This window comes from Crotalus tigris, unplaced genomic scaffold (genome assembly GCF_016545835.1).
Source record: "Crotalus tigris isolate CLP2741 ecotype Arizona unplaced genomic scaffold, ASM1654583v1 scf7180000017735.2152567, whole genome shotgun sequence".
In the NCBI taxonomy this organism is placed as follows: Eukaryota; Metazoa; Chordata; class Lepidosauria; order Squamata; family Viperidae; genus Crotalus; species Crotalus tigris.
Genome location: NW_024096601.1, coordinates 1,496,952 through 1,520,774, shown reverse-complemented (window position 1 = coordinate 1,520,774; position 23,823 = coordinate 1,496,952). Strand labels below are relative to the sequence as shown.

General features: G+C 45.9%; 1 protein-coding gene across 7 annotated transcripts in view; it reads left to right on the top strand.

Annotated features, from left to right (window-relative positions):
- The first annotated feature begins 118 nt into the window (after positions 1 to 118).
- Positions 119 to 23,823, top strand: part of AP3B2 (adaptor related protein complex 3 subunit beta 2) — a 41,309-nt gene continuing 17,604 nt past the window's right edge. For 2 of the 7 annotated variants that reach the window (XM_039339555.1, XM_039339557.1), the window contains exons 1-13: positions 120 to 312; positions 9,586 to 9,661; positions 10,843 to 10,917; positions 12,520 to 12,615; positions 13,150 to 13,310; positions 16,076 to 16,142; positions 16,657 to 16,839; positions 18,078 to 18,254; positions 19,749 to 19,846; positions 21,273 to 21,327; positions 21,566 to 21,637; positions 22,294 to 22,356; positions 23,219 to 23,351. In XM_039339555.1, coding sequence (XP_039195489.1) covers positions 200 to 312; positions 9,586 to 9,661; positions 10,843 to 10,917; positions 12,520 to 12,615; positions 13,150 to 13,310; positions 16,076 to 16,142; positions 16,657 to 16,839; positions 18,078 to 18,254; positions 19,749 to 19,846; positions 21,273 to 21,327; positions 21,566 to 21,637; positions 22,294 to 22,356; positions 23,219 to 23,351 — 1,369 coding nt within the window. In that variant the 5' untranslated portion in view covers positions 120 to 199. Of the gene's footprint in view, positions 313 to 6,353; positions 6,710 to 9,585; positions 9,662 to 10,842; positions 10,918 to 12,519; positions 12,616 to 13,149; positions 13,311 to 16,075; positions 16,143 to 16,656; positions 16,840 to 18,077; positions 18,255 to 19,748; positions 19,847 to 21,272; positions 21,328 to 21,565; positions 21,638 to 22,293; positions 22,357 to 23,218; positions 23,352 to 23,823 lie in introns of those variants that run through there. The other 5 variants (XM_039339552.1, XM_039339551.1, XM_039339554.1 and 2 more) reach the window with 4 other exon arrangements.

Below are 23,823 nucleotides of genomic sequence, written 5' to 3'. Positions count from 1 at the left end.
CTTCCCGCCGGCCGGCCCCTTTAAGGGGCGGGGAGGCGCTTCCTAGCCCCGGCTGCAGCAGCCGCTCCCCCGCGCCGCTGACATCAGCCGCATCCAGAGCGGCTGCCGGGGCGCGCCGCGTCCCCCCCCCCCCGTTGGAAGCCAGGCCAGGCGAGGCCGGGCCAGCCCCGGCGTCCCTCCTCCTCCTCCGCCCGCAGCCATGTCCGCCGGCCAAGCCTACAACGAGGAGAAGGGCGGCTCCTCCAGCCTGGGGGAGCCGGAGTACGGGCACGATCCGGCCAGCGGGGGGATCTTCTCCTCGGATTACAAAAGGTGCGGCTCTCCCGGGGGGGGGGAGAGGGAGGGAGGGAGGGAGAGAGGCGGGAGCGCAGCCTCGATCCCGTTCCGGAGAACGGGGGGGGGGGCGCAAGGTTGCAACCCCAGGCCTCCCCCGGGAGGGGTGGAGCTGCTTTGAGGCTGCTTGCTTCCCGCCCCCCCCCATTCCCCCTTCCCGGCTAATGGCTCCTTGCTTTGCAAAGGGATGGCCCAGATTTTTCCCTGCCCCCCCCTCCCTCTCCGCCGCCCCATCTGGGAAAGGACGCCAGGAGTCTCCGAGTCAATCTGGGCCAGGAAAGTGTATCTCCCCCCCCCCGCCTCTAAAAATCCCCGCTAAAAGGGGAAAGGCTGAGGAGCGGGGGGGGGGGGAGGCTTGTGTGATTATGCCTTTCCTGGGTGGAACGACCTTGGCTGGTCTCCAAGAGGCCGAGCAGGTCGGGCCGTGTTAGTGCTGGGATGGGAGACCACCAGGAGTCTCTAGGATTGGGTTGGGAGGTGAAGAAAAACATTTTTAGAATTGAGGCGGGGTGAAACCCCTGTCCCAAAGGCACAAGTTTGGCTCTCTGTGACCTGCAGCTTCCCCTTGTTGATTCAAAAGATGTGATCTTTTTTTATGATTAATATATGCTTGATTTGATTCTTATACTGGGTAGTTGGAGATTCTGGGCAGTCCAGAAGTTTAAAATATTATATTTTAAAATATTATATATATGTTTCAAAATATTATATTTTGAAATACATATATATATTTCTCCTTCTCTCCTTTCACCTGAAAAGCATCATTACTTTTTCAATCTTGTCCTTTTTTTTCTCGGAGAGGAACTTGCATTTTCCATCCATTCTGAGCGTGACGGTTGCTTGTTGCATTTTTATTTCCCTTTCTCCAAATTGTTGGGGGCCATTCCTGGAGTGCCCTACCTCTGCCCCCTGCCCCTGTATTATCCCCAGTCATCCTGGAGGATGGATGGGGAAGAATAAGAAAAATCGGCCCCTTATTTCTGAATCAGATATTTGGCTGATTCTTGGTGTCAGACTAAAATCTCCACCTTGCCATTGGATTGTGCTGTTTCTTTGCTGGCGGGGATTCTGGGCCGTGTAGTCCTAGTGCATCTGCAAGGCCCCAGGTTGAGGGAGGCTGATCCACTGCTTTGGGGGGAGAGAAGGAGAGTTGCAGTTCCGTGTTGGCTAGAATGGATAATTCCATTCCACAAGAGCTTTTGGCTGGTATTTGGGCTTCCTCTTGTTCAGTGAACCATGCCTTGGTCCAGGGGCCTTCAAACGTGGCCCTTTTATGACTTGTGGACTTCAACTCCCAGAATTCTTCAGTCAGGCACGCTGGCTGAGGAATTCTGGGAGTTGAACTTCACAAGTCATAAAAGGGCCAAGTTTGAAGACCCCTGCCTTAATTCTATGTGGGGACTCAGTGTGTATGCCACATCTGGGTGATTTAGCATGCCATGAAGAGAATTAAGGCCTGGTAGAACAGGGAAAACCTGGCAGAATGAACAGGAAGGCAGAGCCATGTCTGTGTCAGTAGAGACAGCCTGTGAGAACAGACACTTTTTCCAGGACATGTAAATGAGCTGTGTGACCCTGGACACAGAAGCCAATTGGTTCCCCGGTACCCAATTCATCCTCTTTGGTGACCAATTCAGCCCAATATTGGGGTGATATTTGGATGATGGCAGGCTATTTCTACCATTCTTAAAAATCTAAATGTTTCTTCTGAGATGAAGGAAACATCTTAAATTTTTGGGATGGATGGAAAGATGGACGGTTGAATGCATGGAAGGCTGGGTGCATAGATGGATGCATGGATGGAAATAAAGACTAAATTAGTATTGGATCAGATTATCTCTGCACCCCAGCCCGGTATTGTTTGCCTGTTGAAAGCAACTCCTTAAAGCAGTGGTTCTCAACCTTTTTAATGCCGCGACCCCCAACCGGTCGTAAGTCAAGGACTACTCAACCGGTCGTAAGTCAAGGACTACTCAACTGGTGCAGCACCATTTGCAGACTGGGGCTTTTGGCGGGCTCAGCAGGGCAGAGACAGCCTGGACAATTCCTATTGGCTTTTGAAAGCCAATAGAATTAGACTCTATTCAAGAGAGTAGCACAGCTAAGGAAAAGGGGGGAAAAATGGCGGACTGCGTTGTTTGGCGACCCCCGTGAAATGGTCGTTCGACCCCAAATGGGGTCCCGACCCACAGGTTGAGAACCACTGCATTATGCGCTTTCTGATGTTTTTCTTCCTTTGCTAGGGTTCCCCTGCGCGAGAAACAAGATTTCTTCCATGAACTGGCTAGCAATTACTCCTGCATGTTGGAATGTTTTGTTTGTTTTTAAACCCCTAAGGACTAGAAACGTGTGAGCATTTTTAAATGAAAGTGGGGAGTTTCTAAGGGTACTGAATTTCTCCGCTCATACAAACTAACTTTGTGTTTTTCTGGTAGGAAACACCTTCTGTGTTAAAAACAGGAAAGCGTTGTTATAATGTTGAGGCATGCGGCATATATTGTTACGTTGTCAATGTGCCTAGGGGCCTGCTTGTTTGTGCACTTACCAGCATAGTGCCTGGTTGTGTTCTTCAGTGAAAAACTCAGCTGCTCAATAATTCTGTAGGTGAGTTTTGCATTTGCCAGTTGTGTTGATTTTTCTGCTTCTGATCACCGGGCATCACCAAAAGAGACATGCTGTCACCCGTGTGTGTTTGGGGAGTGGGGAGGGCTGGCAGGTTAAAATCCAGGGTCCAGGATGAGAAAGACTCAACTCTTTAGGAGCAAGACTGTACTGTAAATGCAGTTTTGCCACTTCTGTGTGGCCTTTGAGAGCTAAGCTAGTACAATGGACAGCTCATTGGCTCCTTTGATGAATGAATGAACGAGTCTTCCCTTTCTTTCCGCTTCCGTCTTTTGGTACAAGAAGGAAAGAATTCATTATTGTGATGACTTCTGATCTCTCTTTGGGGAGGGGGCATCTGCAGACCCTTTCTTGTTTTGTGTTCTTTAGCTGAAAAGCCTTCCGCCAAACTCATCTTTGTCTCCATGTAACTCTCGTTCCCTTTCGGGGCGCCAGGGGGCCACCCAAAACTCCAGATCTGTCCATGGTGCTGAACCATTGATATGTATTATTTTATTTTGCTGCAGGCTAAAAAAAACCCAGCCAGGCAGACAATTTGTTGCCGTTTTGAAGCAAGAAAAACAACAACATGAGAACAGAAGGTTCTGCCTGAAAGGAAGCTTGAGGTAGCTTAAAAAGCAAGACAATAAAAGGCAGTGTAGAAAAAGAAATAGAAATTCCAGGCAACACGGTGTGACAGTTCTTTGGCTGCAGCTGGCTTGATTATGGTTGCTTGATTAGAGTTGTTACAGGGGACAAGTCACAAAGAAGCAAGCCATGTTATGGGTTATAGAGTTGTGTGAATAGGGCCTTTGCTTCATTGTTAGCAATGTGGCCCCTTCCCTCCAACTGCTAAGTGCAGGCTGGACCCCTGAAAGATTAACTCTGGGAAAGATAAGAGAAGTGCCTAGAAGTGGGAAAGTTGATGGGGAATAAATTGAGGTATACTGCTTGGAGTTGCTGCCAAAGAACAACAATCCTCTTTACATGTCAGACCAGATGAGGAAACTGGCTTCATAAGAAGAGTCAAATTAAACTTTATTGAGAAAGGCTTTAACTGTGTTTCTCAGCTTCAGCAGCTTTAAAGTTCAAGACTTCCAATCAATCGTTTAGCAGGGGTAGGCAACCTTGGCTCTTTTATGACTTGTGGACTTCAACTCCCAGAATTCCTGAGCCAGCCATGCTGAGGGGAAAGGGAGAGGTTTCCAAGCTGAGCCATGCTGGCTCAGGAATTCTGGGAGTTGAAGTCCACGAGTCATAAAAGAGCCAAGGTTGCCTACCCCTGGTTTAGTGACTATTCAAAGCTACAACAGCACTGAGAAAAGTGACTTACAATCAGCCCTCCCATTTTATGACTGTTGTGGCATCCCCACAGCCATGTGGTCAAAATCCAGATGCTTGGTTGAGGGTTGCAGTGTCCTGGGGTCATGGGATCACCATTTGCAACCTTCCCAGCCGGATTCTGACAAGCAAAGTCAATTGGGGGGGGGGGAGCCAGATTTGTTTAACAACCCTGGCAAACAAGATTGTAAAATCAGGCACAAGTCACAACATCTGCTTTGCTTAGCACAGTGGTTCTCAACCTGTGGGTCGGGACCCCATTTGGGGTCGAACGACCATTTCATGGGGGTCACCAAACAACGCAGTCCGCCATTTCCCCCCCTTTTCCTTAGCTGTGCTACTTCCTTTTATTCTATTGGCTTTTGAAAGCCAATAGAATAGACTCTCTTGAATAGAGTCTAATTCTATTGGCTTTCAAAAGCCAATAGGAATTGTCCAGGCTGTCTCTGCCCTGCTGAGCCCGCCAAAAGTCCCATTCTGCAAACGGTGCTGCATCAGTTGAGTAGTCCTCGACTTGTGACCGGTTGAGTAGTCCTCAGTTTACGACCGGTTGGGTGGGGTCACGGCATTAAAAAGGTTGAGAACCACTGCTTTACAGGCCATCTCCATGGCTCTGCACCCCAACCCACATGAGAAGTCCCAGTGAAGTCAATGGGTTTATTTCAGGGGGGCGGGAGATGTACACTGTGAGTGCATTTTTAAGAGTTGCATCTCAAGCAAGGGGTCAAAAGATCAAGCTGATGGCTGCAATTGTGCTACATAATGCTCATTAAAAAGGGGCAGGGATTTGATTGTACAGTTGTAGCCCCCATCTTGGTATTGTTCAGCTCCCCACCCTTTCTGAGTCTGTCAAATGCTTGCCAGGGGATTACCACTCCCATAATTCCCAGCCAGCACAGTCTTTACACTACAAAGGAATGCGTTTGGGCTGGGTATCTATCTGCAAAGCCACTGGCAGTCAAGAACGACTTGTCGGCACCGAATCGATCCACAATTTAAGTTAAATCGGGCCACTTAGAGCAGAGGCGGCACTCAGAGCCCTCTCTGTGGGCACGTGCGCCATGCCCCAGAGACGGCAACCGTCCCTCTTCAACCAGCCGCCTGCTAACTTGCCGAGGTCCCATATGGCCAGATGCATCCCAGCACCCATGCGCTTGCTGGCCTCTGTGTACAGGGGCTGATGGTATCGGTCAGCAGCTCCCCCGGCCCCTGCCTCACCTTGCCCTGGGACAATGGCACCCTTACCCTGCCTCGCCTCACCCCGCAGGACGAGCCTCCTGCCCACCGCCCCACCTACTAGAGACCCCCTGGATCTCCCCCAACCCTGCCCGGCCCCCACAGGCGTCCCTCTCCACGAGCAACATCGAGGTGATCCCACCCACCTTGGCCACACCCACCCAATCTGCCATGACTACCGCAGCCACACCCACCCAGTGGGCCACGCCCACCTGACACCAGGCGATAAGTGGGTTTTGGGTTGCACTTTGGGTACTCGGCCTCTAAAAGGTTCACCGTCACTGCCTTAGAGCTTCTAACTTAAGTTTTGCATACGTGCCCCAGAGTCTTTTGTGACACCCGGCGTACAAGTTGTCGGGAGACGTGGCTTCAAGTCCTCACTGGCCAGTAAGCTCCGGAGGTTAATTTGGGCTGGCTTTCTATCACTCCTCCTAGCCTGCCTCATGCAGGGGTTGCAAAACTTAACAAGGGGATGGGGGGGGGGGGCCAGAAGAAATAAATGCATTGGCACCCAAAACCTTTCCAGTGGAACCCGAAAGACGGCTGCGGGATCCCTAGGCCGTCTCCACCCCCGCCCCCACCCCCCCATGCCAAGAATTCGCTTCTCCCGGTCCGCCACCCAGGAGCGCCCTTGGGCCTTCTTCCCGGTCCGCAGAAGCAGCACCTGGGCACGGGCTGCGGACGGCGGAGGGGCAGTTCCTCCCTGGGCCGCCAGGTGGCGCCGCGCCCAAAGCCTTGGCGTCTGGTTTCTGGGGAGGGGGGAGCAGCCGTCGGGCGGGGCGGCGCGCGGAGTGGCTGGCGGCTCCCAAAAGCCCCGCCCGCGCCCGGGCCAGCCAGCCAGCCAGCCAGCCAGCGGAGCTGCTAACGTGGCTGGGCGTCGGAGCCGGCGAGCTCCCGCGGCTGCAGCCGTCTGGGCGTCTGGCTGGGCAGCCGCTCCGGGCAGCCCCGCCATGCAGAAGCTGCTGCAGCAACTGCCCGCCGGCGCAGCCCAGCTGGTCAAGGCGCCGCCGGCCGGCGCGGAGGAGGCCAAGAGCCCCGTGCTGGTGCCCGACGGAGCGCCGCAGAGCTGGTACCGCACGCTGGAAGGCGACGAGCTGAGGCTGCTGAAGGGCCCCCAGCCGGAGGCCGCCCCCGCCGGGCAGCAGCCGCAGCCACAGCCGGAGCGCAGCTTGGAAGGCAGCCTGGCGCAACCGCTCCGGTAGGGCTTGGGGGGGGGCAGGGAGGGGCTTGGCTCAGGGGACCCCCCCCCCCCGACTCTCCCTCCCCTGCCCCCCCCTCCTGCCAATCCCCTCTGTGAGTTCTGCGTTGCATTCTTAAGACAAGGTAGTCCCGGGTCTGCCCAGCCACTTTCGTGTCAGGCTTAAAAACTTGTGAGAACTGAGCTGCTGCTCTCACTTATCTTAGAGGCTGGTGTGTGTGTGCAAGCAGGATTCCTCCGGACAGTGAACGCGGGTTCAGCTGGCCCCCGCTGGTTAGTGCGTTTTGTGAAACTGGTCTTTGGGGAGAGATTCGGGGTTGGCGGTGGGAAGGGAAGAAAAGGGTTGAGTGAGTCTCTGTGGCTCGGGCAAAGGCTGCTGGCGGTTGGGTTCACACAACTCTCTTAGCCTGTGGAAGACCTAGCAGCTGCAGGCTAAGCTGAGTTGGCGTTGACCCGAGTTAGTGGGATCACGGCTTTGTGCAAAGGTAGTTTGCAGCTCTGTTGCATTGCCGAAATCTTGAAAACGGATTAATTCAGTCGGTGGGAAAAGAGCTGCTGACGTTATAACACCCAAGCTGATAGTGTTTGGTGAATCTTAAATTGTGTTCATTCAGCTTAACCCCTTATGCATAAGGGAAGAAATGCAGAATGCGCCCTGTTGGGTTTGTATTTTAAGATAGGACCTGAGAGAGGCAGGATAATTTGGTAAGATGAGGAAGATCAGATAATCCAGAGTATTGTTGCAATTCCAGGCCCCTTTACTGAAGCCCCCACTGAATCAGTTAAAGGCAGAGAGGATGCTTTACTTTTCTTCCTTCATCAGTTGGGCTTGCCCCTGTAACCAATCACGGCTTCTTTGATCATGGTCTCTTTCTGTCATAACACACCATATGAGTTCGGCCATTGTGGTTTATAAAATAAGATCTAGGTCTTAGTCACTAGAGTTGTCAGTGTTGCAGACATTTTGTATGCGTTCATGCGAGGGCAATGGTGTGCCAATTATTCCAAGTTGATTAATCATATCAAGAAAAAGAAAATTGATTTGTAATTGGTTGCATTTTGAGATTGCATTTTCAGAGCAGGAAAGTCTCTTCCAAGTTCCAGTTCTATAGTATTATTTCGCTCTCCTCCCCTTTGCTGCCTGTTGAGTTACTACTCTCTTTCAACTGCTTTACACCATCTTATATTGGGGTCTATGGGCAGCAGCTCCATCGCAACAATGTCTGTTGAGTGCCTTCAGAGCTGCAAAGGATTCCTTGACTGGCTGGGATGTTACTTTAAGCTTGAAGCAAGATGTGAGCAACATGGTTGAAGTGTGGCTTATTGGATCAACTCTGGTTGGCTGGATTTGCCAGTTCTGCTGAGCTGTGAATAAGCCAGGTTCCTGCAACTTGCTCAGTCACAGTGAAACAAACTATTTTCTTTGTGCTACCTTTCTCAGTGTCTCTGCCTTCTCATTTTCCTCCTGCTCCGGATGACTTCACCAAGGGATAAATATTTCACAGCCTTTTTTAGGATTGGATTGCTTGGGTATAAACAAGCCCCTGAGATCAAATTCCTTCAACAAGGCCCTGGGATCAAATTCCTCTCCAGATGGCGTGACCGATAAGCTACCTTCTACAGGTAGTTCTCCACATACAACAATAATTAAGCCTGATATTTTGATCATAAGCTGTGATGGTCATTAAGCATGTCACATGTGACCGCATCCAATTTTATGACCTATTTTGCAGTGGTCATTAACACTGTGATTATTAAGGGAACCCATTGTTCGTTGTGGGGTGTTATTTGCCGGGAAACTGGAAGTAAACGACAATTTCTGGCAAAAACATTGTAAATTGTGGTCATGGGGTTGCAAAATGCTGCAAATGGCTGTAAATCTGGGCTAGAATACGATCATATCACCATGAGCCACCATAAGTAGCTTTTGGGAGGGGGGGGGGTGTCCAAAGTAACTTCAAATGGTCATTACTGACCATAAGCCAAGGACTATCTGTATTCCTCCATCTTGCCTCTGCCATGTTTAGGAGTCTCCTGGCAAGCGCACATGGAAGAAGCAATTGTTAGGTTCACACAATGTAATAAACCTCTATCTTGGTGGGTGGGGATTGAAGAAGGTATATGAATCCAACCATCATATTTTATGAGTCACAGCTTGTACGGTAGCTCAGCATTCTGGCCTCTTGAGCAAAGTATGGCATTGCAAGATTGAATCCTGCCCATTGTTGTGTTCATGAGTGAACTCAGCAATGGTTGGTTGACTAAACCGTGATTAGTTGGATTCATGTAACTCTCAGCTAAAATCTAAGCAAACGGTGGCTTATATACCCAGTTGAATAAACCCAATGGAAAGGATTGATTTTTTTTTGACGGGAAGAAAAGAATTCTGTTTTGGACAGAATATTCATAGAGTTAGCCTTTGTTATTTTTATTAAGCCTAAATATATGTTGGCATGTTGTGAGTATCTTTCTTTTTCATCCAGCAAAAAAAGATCTTTCATCTTTGGAAAGTGGACAGCAATTGACCAGTTGTTTTGGGTAGTGTTTCTCAACCTTTCCAACTTTAAACTATCTCGGTTTCAATTCCCAGAAGTCCCCCAGCCAGCATGCTGAAAATGGTGGAGGTTGAAAAATGTTGGCTTCCTTTTTTCCAGGTTTTCTTTAGTTTAGAATTAGGAACTTAGATCTCTTCTCCTCCTTCCCTTCCATCTGCCTTTCCTTTCTCTGGCTCCCTCCACTGAGTTGGACATAGCTCCCAGCTCAACCGAAGTGAGAATTCAGCCCCTGAAGGCTACTATGTTCATCAGATGCTGGGTCAAATACACTAGGACTTCCCTGCTTTGACTTCCTGCAACAGTCTCTGTATTTCTTTGTAGACATGATGATCTCAAGGAGATGCTGGACAGCAACAAGGATTCCTTGAAGCTGGAAGCTATGAAGAGGATTGTGGCGGTGAGTATCCCTTTAGGCTTGTCACGTCTGCCTAAGATACTCACCCTTTGATTGTGAGCTGATGTCCAAGACCCACTTATAGTCCAGATGAGGTTCTCTCCTGTTTAAGGAGTCCAAGGTCTAGTGTCCCCTCCTCTTTGATTTGAGGGACTTGTGTGAAGGCTGTCCTTTCTCTCTTCTCCCCACTTAATGCCAACCCTTTGGTATTGTTTCCTTGTCAAAAAAACACAATCCCTTGAGGTTTTATGAACAGGGTCTTAAAAATGACTATGAGAGTGCGACATCTCATATCTTCTATCTGAAGCAGTATTTCTCAACCTTAACAACTGTAAGCCGAGTGGACCATCTCCCAGAAAGCATGGCTGGCTGGAGAATTATGGGAGTTGAAGCCCACTCATCTTACAAGTTGCTGAGAAACGCAGATTTAAAATGTTGAGAGAGGTAGGGTCTCAAGAAGAGATTAAGGATTTGGTGGAATATTCAAAAGATTTTTAAGAGAAAAATAAAGTTTACTCCGCAATTATTTTTGTTGGGTATTATGGATGATTTTGATGTTAAAGAAATTAATTTGATGTTGAATTTTATAACAGCTGCAAGATTATTGGTGGGACAATATTGGAAGAAAAACTCTTTGCCTACTATGCAAGAATGGATACTTAAGGTGTCTAATTTAGCAGAAATGGCGAAAATTTCCGCCTATTTGAAGGATCATTCACAAGAAAAATACATTTCGGTCTGGAGAAGATGGATTGATTATATTCAAAAGAAATATGAGACTGAAAAGTATTATCTTGCTTATGAGTAGATTTTAGGTTATTATTAATAGTTTAATATGATTGAATTTATATTATTTTTTAGTGTTATGGTTTAATTATATTCTTATTTTTGTTTTTTATTTGTTAATGTTTGTTTTGAAAAGGAGTTAAAGTATTTTATGGTTTGATTGATATTATAGTTGGGTAATGTTAGCTAGATTATGATTGTTTATTTGTTACCCTGTAATCAGCTCTGGGAAGTTGGGGAGGGGGGCAGGGGTGGGAGGGGTTCGGGTTATATTGTATTAAATTTGTAAAACTTTTAATTAAAAAAAAAGGGTCCAAAGGGGCCACAACATTTGATGATGGAAAGTCCCTATCCTGCATTCTCCACTAACTACCCATGACTGCTTTTCCTGCCCCCAGATGATTGCTCGAGGCAAGAACGCATCAGACCTCTTTCCAGCCGTGGTCAAAAACGTGGCCTGCAAGAATATAGAGGTAAGTCATCTTGTGTATGCCTTGCCCGCATTGCACTAAACTGAAAAAGCGGATGTTTGTTTGGAACAGATTATATTCTATGACTCCAGTCGGGTGGTTAGCAAACTGATTTGTGGCCTAGTGTAGCATGCACACTTAGCCTAGGGAAGCCAGCTTAAGGTGTTTCTCTGCTGCTGATGCTTTTAACGCCTTTGATTTTCAGATTGTAATTCTTATATATCCAAGCACGTGGCAGCAAACAGGAAGAGCTGCCATCTAAAATACTCCGAACACCCCCGGTTGCCTCTCCCTGGCCTAAGTAAATATTAAGTAATAAAGGCAGTTTTGCTAAACTGACATTGTTTCTTGAATAAAGGTTCATGTAACATACATGCTAATGCTGCTGTGGACTTCAAGTTTAAACCAGGAAGCAATTGTCTTGGTCCAAAATCTCTGCTTAATCCTGTGGATATTGGTTGTTATTGTTGTTCAGTTGCTAAGTCATGTCTGACTCTTCGCAACCCCATGGATCACAGGTCCCCCATCCTCCACTGTTTCCCGGAGTCTGCCCAAATTCATGTTCATTGCATCAAGGACACCATCTAACCATCTCATCCTCTTCCATCCCCTTCTCCTTTCGCCTTCCCTCTTGCCCAACCTTAGGGTCTTTTCCAAGGAGTCCTCTTTTCTCGAAGTATTTGAGAAAAGTATTTGAGCCTCAGCTTCAGTAGATGGTAGTAGCTGAGCATAACCTGAGATCCTTGCTTCACCCGGTGTAAAAACATTGACGGCGTTGTGTACTTAAAAAAAACAATACACTCTCAGCTCTGTTTTCCCAGATCTTTTGACTTGTTGCTTATTTGCTGGTTGTTTAAACAATAACTTCGACATGGTTTATGCTTGAAAAACATCTGATGGATAAAACCTGAAAGAGAAAAGAATAGGAAAAGGCTGAGGGATCTGAAAAAAGTTTCCTACTGAGGAATCAAATTAGGCAACAGATTTGACAGGTTATGGAAAGGCTGCAAGCTAATAGCTGTTAGTGTATGTCAGTGGTTCTCAACCTTTTTAATGCCGCGACCCCCAACCGGTCGTAAGTCGAGGACTACTCAACTGGTGCAGCACCGTTTGCAGAATGGGACTTTTGGCGGGCTCAGCAGGGCAGAGACAGCCTGGACAATTCCTATTGGCTTTTGAAAGCCAATAGAATTAGACTCTATTCAAGAGAGTCTATTCTATTGGCTTTCAAAAGCCAATAGAATAAAAGGGAGTAGCACAGCTAAGGAAAAGGGGGAAAAAATGGCGGCCTGCGTTGTTTGGCGACCCCCGTGAAATGGTCGTTCGACCCCAAATGGGGTCCCGACCCACAGGATGAGAACCACTGGTGTATGTATTGCTCAGCACGATCATAAAAACAACCCTAACCTTGTGCAATATGAATTGTGGCGCAAGGATCTCATTGCTTGAAAAATAATTTGAGCCAGTCCTGGATGTAAGAATGAAATAATTTGTTGGGGACAGTGGTATGGAAGGAAAAAGTCAAGGGGAAGGGCTGAGAGTTGAAGAAAAACATAAGCCGAGTTCTCAGTTCCTGCCTCATCCTTATGCCATTTTTTCTGCCAGGTGAAGAAGCTGGTTTATGTCTACCTTGTCCGGTATGCAGAAGAACAGCAAGATTTAGCCTTATTATCCATCTCTACTTTCCAGCGAGGGCTCAAGGTTGGTCCCTGAGATACTCGGAGAACAATCCGTGTTGTACTTCGTGTTCCAGTACAGGTAGTCTTTGAATTAGGGCCATAACTGAGACTGGCAACTATAATCATGACAGTCACAAAGAGTGTGACCTGGCTGTATTTTACGGCCTTTTTCTGTAAAACACAAGAGTCAGTTTTTAAGCAAGCCCATGATTCACTATGGGCCAAAAAAAACTATCAGAAATACTGGTCACATGACATTGTAAAGGATTGTCAATGTGGGCCGGTTGCTGAGCACCCAAAATGAGACCAGGGGTGGGCACCCAATGTTGAAACTTCAAAACCAGATTGTAAGTAGCTTTTGGGGGGTCCGTTGTAATTTCGGGGATAGGTTGAATGGGATGTCCCAATGCATTGAGCACCGGGGGTGATTCGTTCTGACTTCAACAACTTTGAGTTTTACCTGCGTCCTTATGAAAGCGGGAGTAGCTTGAAATCTTCCTGCTGGGAAGAACGTTAACCTTGAGGGTCTCTCTTCCCAATTTCTTCTTGACTCCAGGATCCCAATCAGTTGATTCGAGCCAGTGCCCTCCGCGTTCTCTCCAGTATCCGTGTCCCCATCATTGTCCCCATCATGATGTTGGCCATCAAGGAGGCAGCATCGGACATGTCTCCGTATGTGCGCAAAACTGCAGCTCACGCCATTCCCAAGCTGTACAGGTAAAGGTGATCTCTCCAGAACTATGGCTTGGTTGTGCCAATTGCAGCTAGCTCCTGTTGAGAGATTTGGGCAGCAGGGGTGCAAAAACCAAGGTCTTTTGAGGTTCCTTGGTCTAGAGGTGAAGGCATCAGACTAGAAACCAGGAGATGTTGAGTTCTAGTTCCGCCTTAGGCCTGAAAGCCAGTTGGTTGACTGTGGGCTAACCACCAGGAGAGAGTGAATTGTAGTCCCATTTTAGGCATAAAATTCAGCAGGTTGATTTTGGGCCAATCACCAGACGATAGTAAGTTCTAGTCACGCTTAGGCATGAAAGCTGACTGGGTGATTTGGGCCAATCACCAGGAGATGGTGAGTTCTAGTCCTGTTTTAAGTATGGAAGCCAGTTGGGAAACTTTGGGCCAGTTCCTCTCAGCCCAATCCAGTTCACAGGGTTTTTGTTCTGGGGAAAGTAAGAGGAGAATTAAATAGATTTGCTGCCTTGAGTTATTTATAAAAATAATAAATGCAGGATTTTTAAAAAAATCTAAATCAAATTGGTTAAGTATAAGTGCTAAAACAATTGACCAAGATACTACCACACAGATGTTAAATACTGTATTACAGTGTGCTTGGCTCACATCTTTTTGCCCGCCTGTTTGCACAGGGGTGTGCAAAGGTTTTGGCTCAGGGCCGTGTTTGTTCTTTCGAAAGTATGCAAGGAGGTGCCTTCTCACAGCGTAGCAGAACAAGGGCAAATATACAAGCAGGCAGGGTAAAAACTAAATAAATACGGGCAGATTAAATAAATTCATCTTCATATGAACATCTTACCTAAAATGATATTCCTGTTTCAGAAGATTCCAATTCAATTAGACAAGAAATTTTTCAAGAAGCTGAATAAATTAACCTTAGAATTTGTGTGTAAGAAGGCAAGAATAAAATTAAAGCCATTACAGGATGCCAAAGAAAGGGAAGGTTTAGGTTTCCCAGATTGGGAGCTATATTACCAAGCAGCGGCCCTAACATGGATAACCTTAGAAAATAAAAGATGTTTACATTTAGAGGGTTATGACCTCCAGCAGGGCTGGCATGCTCACATATGGATGGGGCAAAGCAGAAATCACCAATATTTTTTAAGACATAAGGTTCGGCAAGAATTAATAAAAAACTGGAATGTAGTTAAACATAAATATTACGCAAAGATTCCGGCTTGGCTATCGCCATTGGAGGCAGTCACATACCCCAATTTGTACAGGAAAGACAAAGCTATTATATATAAAGACATCTTGACAGAAGAAGGTTATTTAAAACAAAAACAAGAGCTAAGACAATAAGGAATAGACACGGAGTGGTGGTCTTATCTCCAGATACAAGCAAGATACATGAAGGATAAGCAAGAATGGGGAATTAACAGACAAGATACGGGGTTAGATAAAATACTGCTAGGCCCGGAGAAAAAACAAATAAAGAATATTTATAAACACCTGCTGGAACATAAGCTATATGAGGAGCAGGTTAAAGAAACAATGGTCCCATGGGCAATAGATCTAGGACATAATATAAATATGGATCAATGGCAGCAAGTATGGGAGCGAAATAACAAAATCACAGTGGCGACATCATATAAAGAAAACCTGTATAAGATGGTTTACAGATGGCATCTCCCTCCGGCCAGATTAGCCAAAATGTATAACGGATATTCATCTATGTGTTGGAAATGTAAAAAAGAAAAGGTCACCTTTTTTCATGTACGGTGGACATGTAGAGAAGCACAGGTGTACTGGCGTATGGTCTGGGATTGGGCAATAAAAATGACTAGGCAAAACATTCAATACAAACCTGAGACACTACTATTAGGAGTACTAGAGAAAAATATAAATAAAGAGGACACATATTTAATTATCCATGTGGTTACAGCAGCAAGGATGCTATTTGCTCAAAAGTGGAAAGCAATGGAAGTACCGAGTGGGGAAGCACTAATAAAGAAAATTATGTATTGCGCAGAACTAGATAGGATAACAAAAAGATTAAAAAATCAGGAAGAAACAGAATTTTATCGAATATGGAATAAATTTTATAGATGGAGGGGAAAAAAATGGAGGTCACAGTAAAGAGATAAGTTGAGACAGAGAGCAGAAATGTATAGTTGTATATAGATATATTATATGTAATTAATGTACAGTATGGACTGAGATGTCAGTCAAAGACGATTTACCATGTTCAATGTTTTTAATCCTTTTTTTTCTTTGTAAATAAAAACTTAATAAAAAATAAATAAATTCATTTTCATTAAAGACAGTTAATATGAATTCTCAAATGTGTTTATCTCCTTTTGTTGTAAGAAATTGGGGGAAGCCCTGGAGTGACTGCCAAAGTTTTTGAGGGTGTCATGTCCTAGATTTTACTGTGGGCTTTTGTGCCTGCCTCCCACTCTCTCTCTCTCTCTCTCTCTCTCTCTCTCTCTCTCTCTCTCTCTCTCTCTCTCTCTCTCTCTCTCTCTGTCTCTTTCACACACACACACACACACACACACACACAGAAAGAGAGAGAGAGAGAGAGAGAGGGCGCACATATATAGATAGACATGTTTCTGTGTGAATGAAGAGATGAAGCTGGCGTGTGAATTTCAAACAGTGAATCATTTGTAAATGTATCTCTTGGTCTTCATCTCAAGGACCCAGCTAAGCCCAATGTGAAAAAATTCACATTATGCGCTAGGACACAGTGTTGACTCAGCTTTTAGAAAAAAATTTATCCACCTAATGGCTTTGTCTGTTCCTTGCAGCCTTGATTCAGACCAGAAAGACCAGTTAATTGAGGTCATTGAGAAGCTGTTGGCTGATAAGACCACGGTGAGTAAGACTGTCACTGGAGGGGATGGAGATCAGGGGAGAAAACTGAGACAGAAAAAGTGAATTTGCAAAACATTTCAGGAGTGGCATCTTGGAGATAGCATTTCTCAACCTTGGTGACTTTAAAAGGCGTGGACTTCAACTCCCAGAATTCCACAGCATGCTGGGTAGGGTATTCTGGGAGTTGAAGTCAACACACTTTGACACGACCAAAAATGATAGGACTAGCACAGATTGTCCAAGTGATACTGTTTGGATTATCAGGTGCCGGATAATAATCCATAAAATCTCATGCTTCATTTTTGTGCTCAGGGTGCTACAAGAGTTTAAAGAAAGATGCAACAGATAGGGAAGATTAAAATTAAAAAAAAAAGACAGTCAATTTGCTTTCTTTAATAGGACCAAGGAAGAGCTTTCTCACAATTGTTGAAGAAATCTAGGAAAAATGCTTGCTTCTCCACTCTGAATCTGAACAGTCTCTTAATTTGCAAATTGTGTTTTCTGTCTTCTCCAGTTGGTGGCTGGCAGCGTGGTGATGGCGTTTGAGGAAGTTTGCCCTGAGCGCATCGACCTTATTCACAAGAATTACCGCAAGTTGTGCAACCTGCTGATCGATGTGGAGGAGTGGGGCCAGGTGGTGATCATTAACATGCTGACCCGCTATGCCCGCACACAGTTCCTCAGCCCCAACCTGAACGTGAGTCAAGGAGCAGATGATGTAGGAGACCACCTACTAGGTCCTTTTAGTAGCTCCCTGAATAGAATGTGGTTCTTTATCCGAGCATGATTCAAAGACTTCTCTTTAGCAAGATTTATTGAGATGGAAAGGAGCACGGTGGTTAGGACGCTGGGATGGAAGTTAGTAAGCCAGCGTTCGAGACCCAAGTGCTGCCATGGAATGGAGTGAGTTCCCATCCTTTGCTCCAGCTCATGAAAGGAGCCCCCAACTGGGCGGTCTCCTGGGCAACGGTGAAGTCACCGGCTAATCCTTTCCACCCAGAAGCGCCTCAGGGCTTCTGACACAAATGGCGATGCAAAATTGAGATGGAAGGGGTAGTGTGATGGAATGCAGACTGGATTCCCTGGTGGGCCGCATTCCAGAGGGGTAAGAGACAGTGAAGTTTGATTGGGAGAAAAAAGAGTTAAGAAGCCATTCTCAGAGTAGATGTTCAGTGATGCCAAAAGTTGCTTTGATTTGGCAAGATTTCTGCCTATAAGTGAAGAGAACAATAAAGGAAATTGTTCAGAAGTAATTCCACAGGTCTTCCTTGGTTCTTGGGGCGTGACAGGCAGGAGTGCAAGAATCCCAACAAGGGAACATATTTTCAACTTAGAATCAATATATCTCAGGGGACATTAGAATGGAAAGGGTGTGAATCTCTTTTTCAGAGACTTATGGAGAAAAGGTTATGGAGGAATCGGCAACCGGTTGTTTACGTTCTATTTCCTGAACCTTTCTCAGTTAAAACATCCAGCTGTAATACTATTAGGGTGGCTAGGTTCAGAGTTATTAGCAGTGGAAGCGTCTACCTTCCAGGGTCATCCTACCTGCTTTTGCGCAACCTGGCCCCACAGGGCCTTGTTATGTTCTTAGAACAGGATGTCCCAGTTCACACCTCATGTGCAACTTGCCTAGAACAGAGCTGAACAGTTTGTGATTGCGAGAAACACAATTGTCATTGTATAGTCTGTGAGTCAGACCGTCCTACTGAACCAAAACGTGATTGATTTGTTCTTTGGGTATAGCATGTTATGCAAAGGAAGCCATTTTATTTCCCATCAGGAGGGGAAATAAATCAGACAATCAGGTTTGTGGTGTAATGAGCTATAAGCCCAGCTGATGCAGAGCCGTTTGGAAGTAGCTCGCAGATTGGGGGAAAAAGGACCACATACTTTACCTCAAAATACCTTTTGTTATTATTTTCTGATGGACAGGAATCTCTCCTGGAGGAGAACGCTGAGAAAACCTTCTATGGATCGGAAGAAGAGGATGCCAAAGATGACAAGGCCAAGTCCACACCCTTGGCAAAGCGCAAGCCTTACGTGATGGATCCCGACCACCGCTTACTCCTACGCAACACCAAACCGCTGTTGCAAAGCCGCAATGCTGCGGTGAGCCCTTTTCCTGGCGTCGGGGTGGTGGGAAGCTCGCCCGGAAAATTAAGAAGCCCTCTCCCTTGTCTTGGGGGGGTGTCACCAAAATTTACTTATTTATTTATTTATTTATGAGACTTATATACCGCTTTAAGTGCAAGCACTCTCTAAGCCAGTGGTTCTCAACCTGTGGGTCGGGACCCCATTTGGGGTCGAACGACCATTTCACGGGGGTTGTCAAACCATGCTGTCCGCCATTTTTTTCCCTTTTCCCTAGCTGTCCTACTCCCTCTTATTGGTGGCCACATCCACTTGGGGGTCACCACAACATGGGGAACTGTATTATGGGGTCACGGCATTAGAAAGGTTGAGAACCACTGCTCTAAGCGGTGTACACCAGTAAGCAATGTATATATATATTTACATTGCCCCCAACCATCTGGGTCCTCCTTTTACCTACCTCGGAAGGATGGAAGGCTGAGTCCACCTTGAGCCGGTGAGATTTGAACCGCTGACCTGCTGAACACAGTCAGCTAAAGTGGCCTGCAGGACTGCCCTCTAACTGCTGCGCCACCTCGGCTCAAAATGGGTGAAGAAAAGAAGAAAGGGAGAAAGATTAACCCTATGCAGGAGCATGGCCAAGTCGGGGGGGGGATGATCAGTTGAATCCGAAGGTCACGCCATCTTGGTAGCCCTCAGAAAAGTGGGCAGGGCCAATAGGAAAGGGGTGGAGTTAGCTGGACCCAAGTGGAAATATTTTTCTCCCAACCTTGAGCATCTTAAAGTGAAACTTGACCTTATTCTGTGAAAAAGGACAGTTATCTGGTAGCAATTCTCATCCATCCTGAGCGATGATAACTGTGACACAAGTTTCAGACTTTCCCTAAGATCTTTGGGCAAGAAGACTAGAAGATTTCTGGGCTTTCCTCCATAGAGTGTTTTTTTTTTCTTACTGGTCTGCTGTCTACCCCAGATTCCTTGCATTTGGGGATTTGGGGGCATTCTACATTCAGCTGGTTCTTTTTGAAGGCTTTATTTATTTATAAAATTTATAAGCCGCCCCACTCCCGAAGGACTCTGGGCGGCTAACAATAAAAAACACATAAAACATAACAAAACAACAATACAAAAACAATCATCCAGGGGTTTTATAAACCCCAGGCCTGCCGGAAAAGCCAGGTCTTAAGTAGCTTACGGAAGACCAACAGGGTGGGAGCGGTCCTAATCTCCGGGGGGAGCTGATTCCAAAGCGTGGGCGCCATCACAGAGAAGGCCCTCCTCCGCGGCCCCGCCAAATGGCACTGCTTGGCCGACGGGGCCCGAAGGAGGCCCAGCCCGTGGGATCTAACCGGACGTAGGGAACTATGAGGTAGTAGGCGGTCTTGCAAATAGCCTGGCCCTGAGCCATATAGGGCTTTAAAGGTATTATTTCCTGCTGGTGAATACAGCAAGCAGGGAAACATCTTGCTGGCTCTACCAGCTTGGGCCACCATGTCCTTCTCTGTTTTTCAGGTGGTGATGTCAGTTGCTCAGCTGTACTTCCACCTTGCTCCCAAGGCTGAGGTTGGGGTCATTGCTAAGGCCCTGGTGCGTCTGCTGAGGAACCACAGGTCTGCAGATGCTCCCTTCCCACTTTCTACAACCCCAGGACCTCATTTCCCTTTTTTCTGATGTAGCGCGTTCTTTCAGCAAAGTGACCAAATCTGGGCATGTCTGCCGGTTTCCAACAATCCTTGATTACATCTTGTTTTGTCTCAATGTTAGGAGCCTGGATGTCACTTAGAAAGGGACAAAATATTATAGTGTGAGATGATTCTTTTCAATGTCCCAGGCAGTTGTGACCCTTTTTTCCCCCTCCACAAAGTTCCATTCCAAAAAAAATCCAAAAAAATGACAGTAAAGGTTATCTTATCTTATTCCATTCACTATTTCCCTTTTCCATTTCCGCCTCCCCAAAGTGTGCTGACTGCAGGTGTTCAGCTTTTATCAATTAAAGCCATCACTTTAATACGTTTTTCACAAACTAGCACTCTAGTACAGGGCTTTTCAACCAGCGGTACAGGTACCACCTGTGGTACATTGGCACCTGGCAGGGGGTACGCGACCATCCTAGAAAAGGGGTAGCGGGGGAGGGGAATGAGCTGAACTGGTGGCAGCACCGCACAAGCCTGAGCGAGAGATGGCTGGAGCTGCAGGGCTGTCAGGGCTCAGTGGAAGCACCAGGATCAGCGCTTCTTCGGGACTGTCAGGGCTCAGTGGAAGCGCCAGGATCAGCGCCAGGTTCCAGCTGGAGCTCAGCGCTGATCCTGGTGCTTCTGCTGAGCCCAGAAGAAGCACCGATCAGCTGGAATGTTGCAGCATCTCCAGGGTCTTGTGATTTATATTCAGATGCTTGGCAACTGATTCATATTTATGACGGTCACAGTGTCCCAGGGTCATGTGAAGTGACCAAAACCTGCTGCAACCACCCAGCAGACGGGGGGAATAAAAATCACACACACCCCACCTCACCCCCCACTGCCAATCCTCAACAGAAATGCTCACAACAATGAAAACCTCGGACAGGAGGAAAAGTGCCTCCAGGTGGGCAGGCAGGTGTCTTGCTCGGCTGTGCCTTGGGGGGCACTTTTTCAGTGCCATTGTAAGTTCGACCAGTCACTAAGTGAACTGTTGTAAGTTGAGGACTACCTGTACTTTATCACTTTTTTCCTTGTTTTTTTGGGGGGGGGTCATCAAGTTTTTGACACCTTGCTAGGCGACTGGTGGTACTCGGATGTTGCCATATCCTAAAAATGGTACAATGGGTGAAAAGGTTGAAAAGCCCTGTTCTAGTACACAGGTATTCCAACTCCTGTCTGCTGGCTAGAAATGGGAGTAGTAATTCCATCACTTCTGGAGAACAGTTGCTTGAAGAAAGCAGATATTCACTAAGATCCTTGTACAAACTAAGGCCAGCCCTATTTTTGATGATGGTGGATCTCAAGAAGGTCCAGCCTGATTAATGGCTGCATGTCTGTCTGTCTGCCTGTCTTGCAGTGAGGTTCAATATGTGGTTCTTCAGAACGTGGCCACCATGTCCATCAAGCGAAGGGTAAGTGCCTCTTTTCCATGTGGGAATTTTTCACATGGCTCCCTCAAAATGTGGGTCCGAGTTTTCTAGAGGTCTGTCCTGTTCCACTTAATTAATATCAGCCAGAACTTATTTCATTTGTCAGAGAGGGAGCGGTTATAAATCCTGAAGAGAACCTTTTTTTGACTTCTAGAAAACCAGAAAATCTTACGGATTTGGGTTTTTTTAGTTGAATCTGTTTCTCCTCTTCTTCCTTCAGGGAATGTTTGAGCCCTACCTAAAAAGTTTCTACATCCGATCGACCGATCCCACCCAGATTAAGATCCTCAAGGTATATTAAATGCTCAGATATCCCTTACCCCAAAATATATATCTGTTTCCAAATAGCACATTTTTTTTCTTTTCAATATTAAAAACCACCTACTAAAGCAGAGATAGCAAAAAAAGCCATTAAAAGTGAAAGACTGACAATATTGTATGTTAACGGTGTAAATCTGTGATGAAAATTATATATGGTACTAAGCTGTGGTGTGACTTGTTTGTGCTAATCCTCAACTGATGGAGGGATCTAGTTAGGTTCATTGGTAAACCATGGTTTGCTGAAAGTTACATCAGAAACAGGCCACATTGCTTATTGAACCACGACTTAATATATTTTTGTATCTTCTTAAAAACAGGCTACATCTAAGTAAGAGATTCACTAATCATATACTAGCTACAAACCTAACCATGAGATTTACCCCTAAGTTTATTATTTGGGGTAAAAGCAAATGAAAAAGGGAAACTTTTTGGCGTCCCTAACATATACTTCTCTTTAGCAGACAGCTAGTAGCAAAGTCTCTTAAGTTTGTCCCATTCCTTTGCATTTTGCCCTGCCCAAATAGATTGCAAAGCGTGGCTTAGCTCTAGTTATTTGCTTGCATTTCTACATGCTCAAAGAAGCAATTTCAAGCAAACCTATGCTGTTTTTTGTTTCTATCCTGCCAGCTGGAAGTTTTGACCAACTTGGCTAATGAAACCAACATTTCTACCATTTTGCGGGAATTTCAGGTAATAAATAGAAAATTTTAGCCTAGGGGTATTTTCCACTTCAGGGTGTAATTCCAGAACTTTTGCATGTGGAACAATTTTTTTCCCCCTTTTGATATATTTTTATTAAAAATGTTAAAGAGAATACAAAAACGGAAGGGAGAAAAGCGTAAAATACAACTGAGTAAATAATTTATTTACATAGAGATTATAATGTTTCAGTATATCATTAATTGATTGTGATCGACCAAATGTATTGTTTTAAAGCTTGAACATCCCTATGAAGTTCTAAGCATGTCTAAATACGAGGACACATTGCTACCCAAGTATGAAATATATAACAAAATTGTGAGCTGTGGTAAATGCTGTCCATCCTAATAAAAATCTCTTCCAATTTAGAAGTTCTATAAAATTAAAAATATATTGAAAAAGAAGCACCCTTCGGGGATGTGGTACAAATCCATCTATTGAATCGTATGCAAGGAAGGATTTCCAGGTTGAATTAAGTTCCTTGATAGGTTTATTTCTGAAATATGAAATTAGTGTAGACATCAAAGCAAACTCCTAGCTGTTTGGATTTTTTTCCTTCCATGGGAGAAAAAATTTGTTTCAGCTCGAAAGATCTAGATACTCAGCTAGATCTTTGTGTCCGCAGACCCCTGTGGGGACTGTGATGTCACAGAGGGTCTGCAGAGGCTTGAAGAAAAGTTATGATTTAAATTTTGAGTTAAGCCTTGGGGGTCCGTGGCCGTGATCTGTGGCCACAACAGGTATTTAAATGAGGCCCGTGGTGAAAAAAAGGTTGAGAACCACTGGGCTAGATCAGTTCTATATAGTAGACAGATAACGTTGGGCATGATGTTTGTTCCTTCTCTTCCTGCAGACTTACATCCGGAGCATGGATAAAGACTTTGTGGCCGCCACAATCCAGGCCATCGGCCGTTGCGCCACCAACATCGGCCGAGTGCGGGACACGTGTCTCAACGGATTAGTTCAGCTGCTGTCCAACCGAGATGGTGAGAAGTTGCTTTTAGAATCCACCTAATGACTTGGAACAATGTGAACAAATCATGGAACACACTCGGGTGTTTATGGGTGTGTGTGTGAGACTATGCTCCAAAGATGATGGAATGAGGTCAAAAAATGGATAGAACTGTGATACAGGCAATGTTTTTGATTGATTGATTAAAATGAAATCATCCCCCCCCCCAACTCACACAAATGGAACTCTGGGTGGCAGGTATCAATATAAAAAATATTCAAGTGCAGTTAAACTACATCAACAATTAGTGGAACATCAGACACCACTGGTATACATGACACCTTGTAAGACCTCATCCCTTCCCACCATCCTTCCCACCAATTCCATTAAAAATGGCCCATTTTCCCACACTAGGAAATGGAAAACTAGTGTCCACTTTCAAAGAGGCTTTGGAAGGTGGGAGGTCTATTCTTGGGTCTCAGGCTGTGCACTGTATCCATATAGAT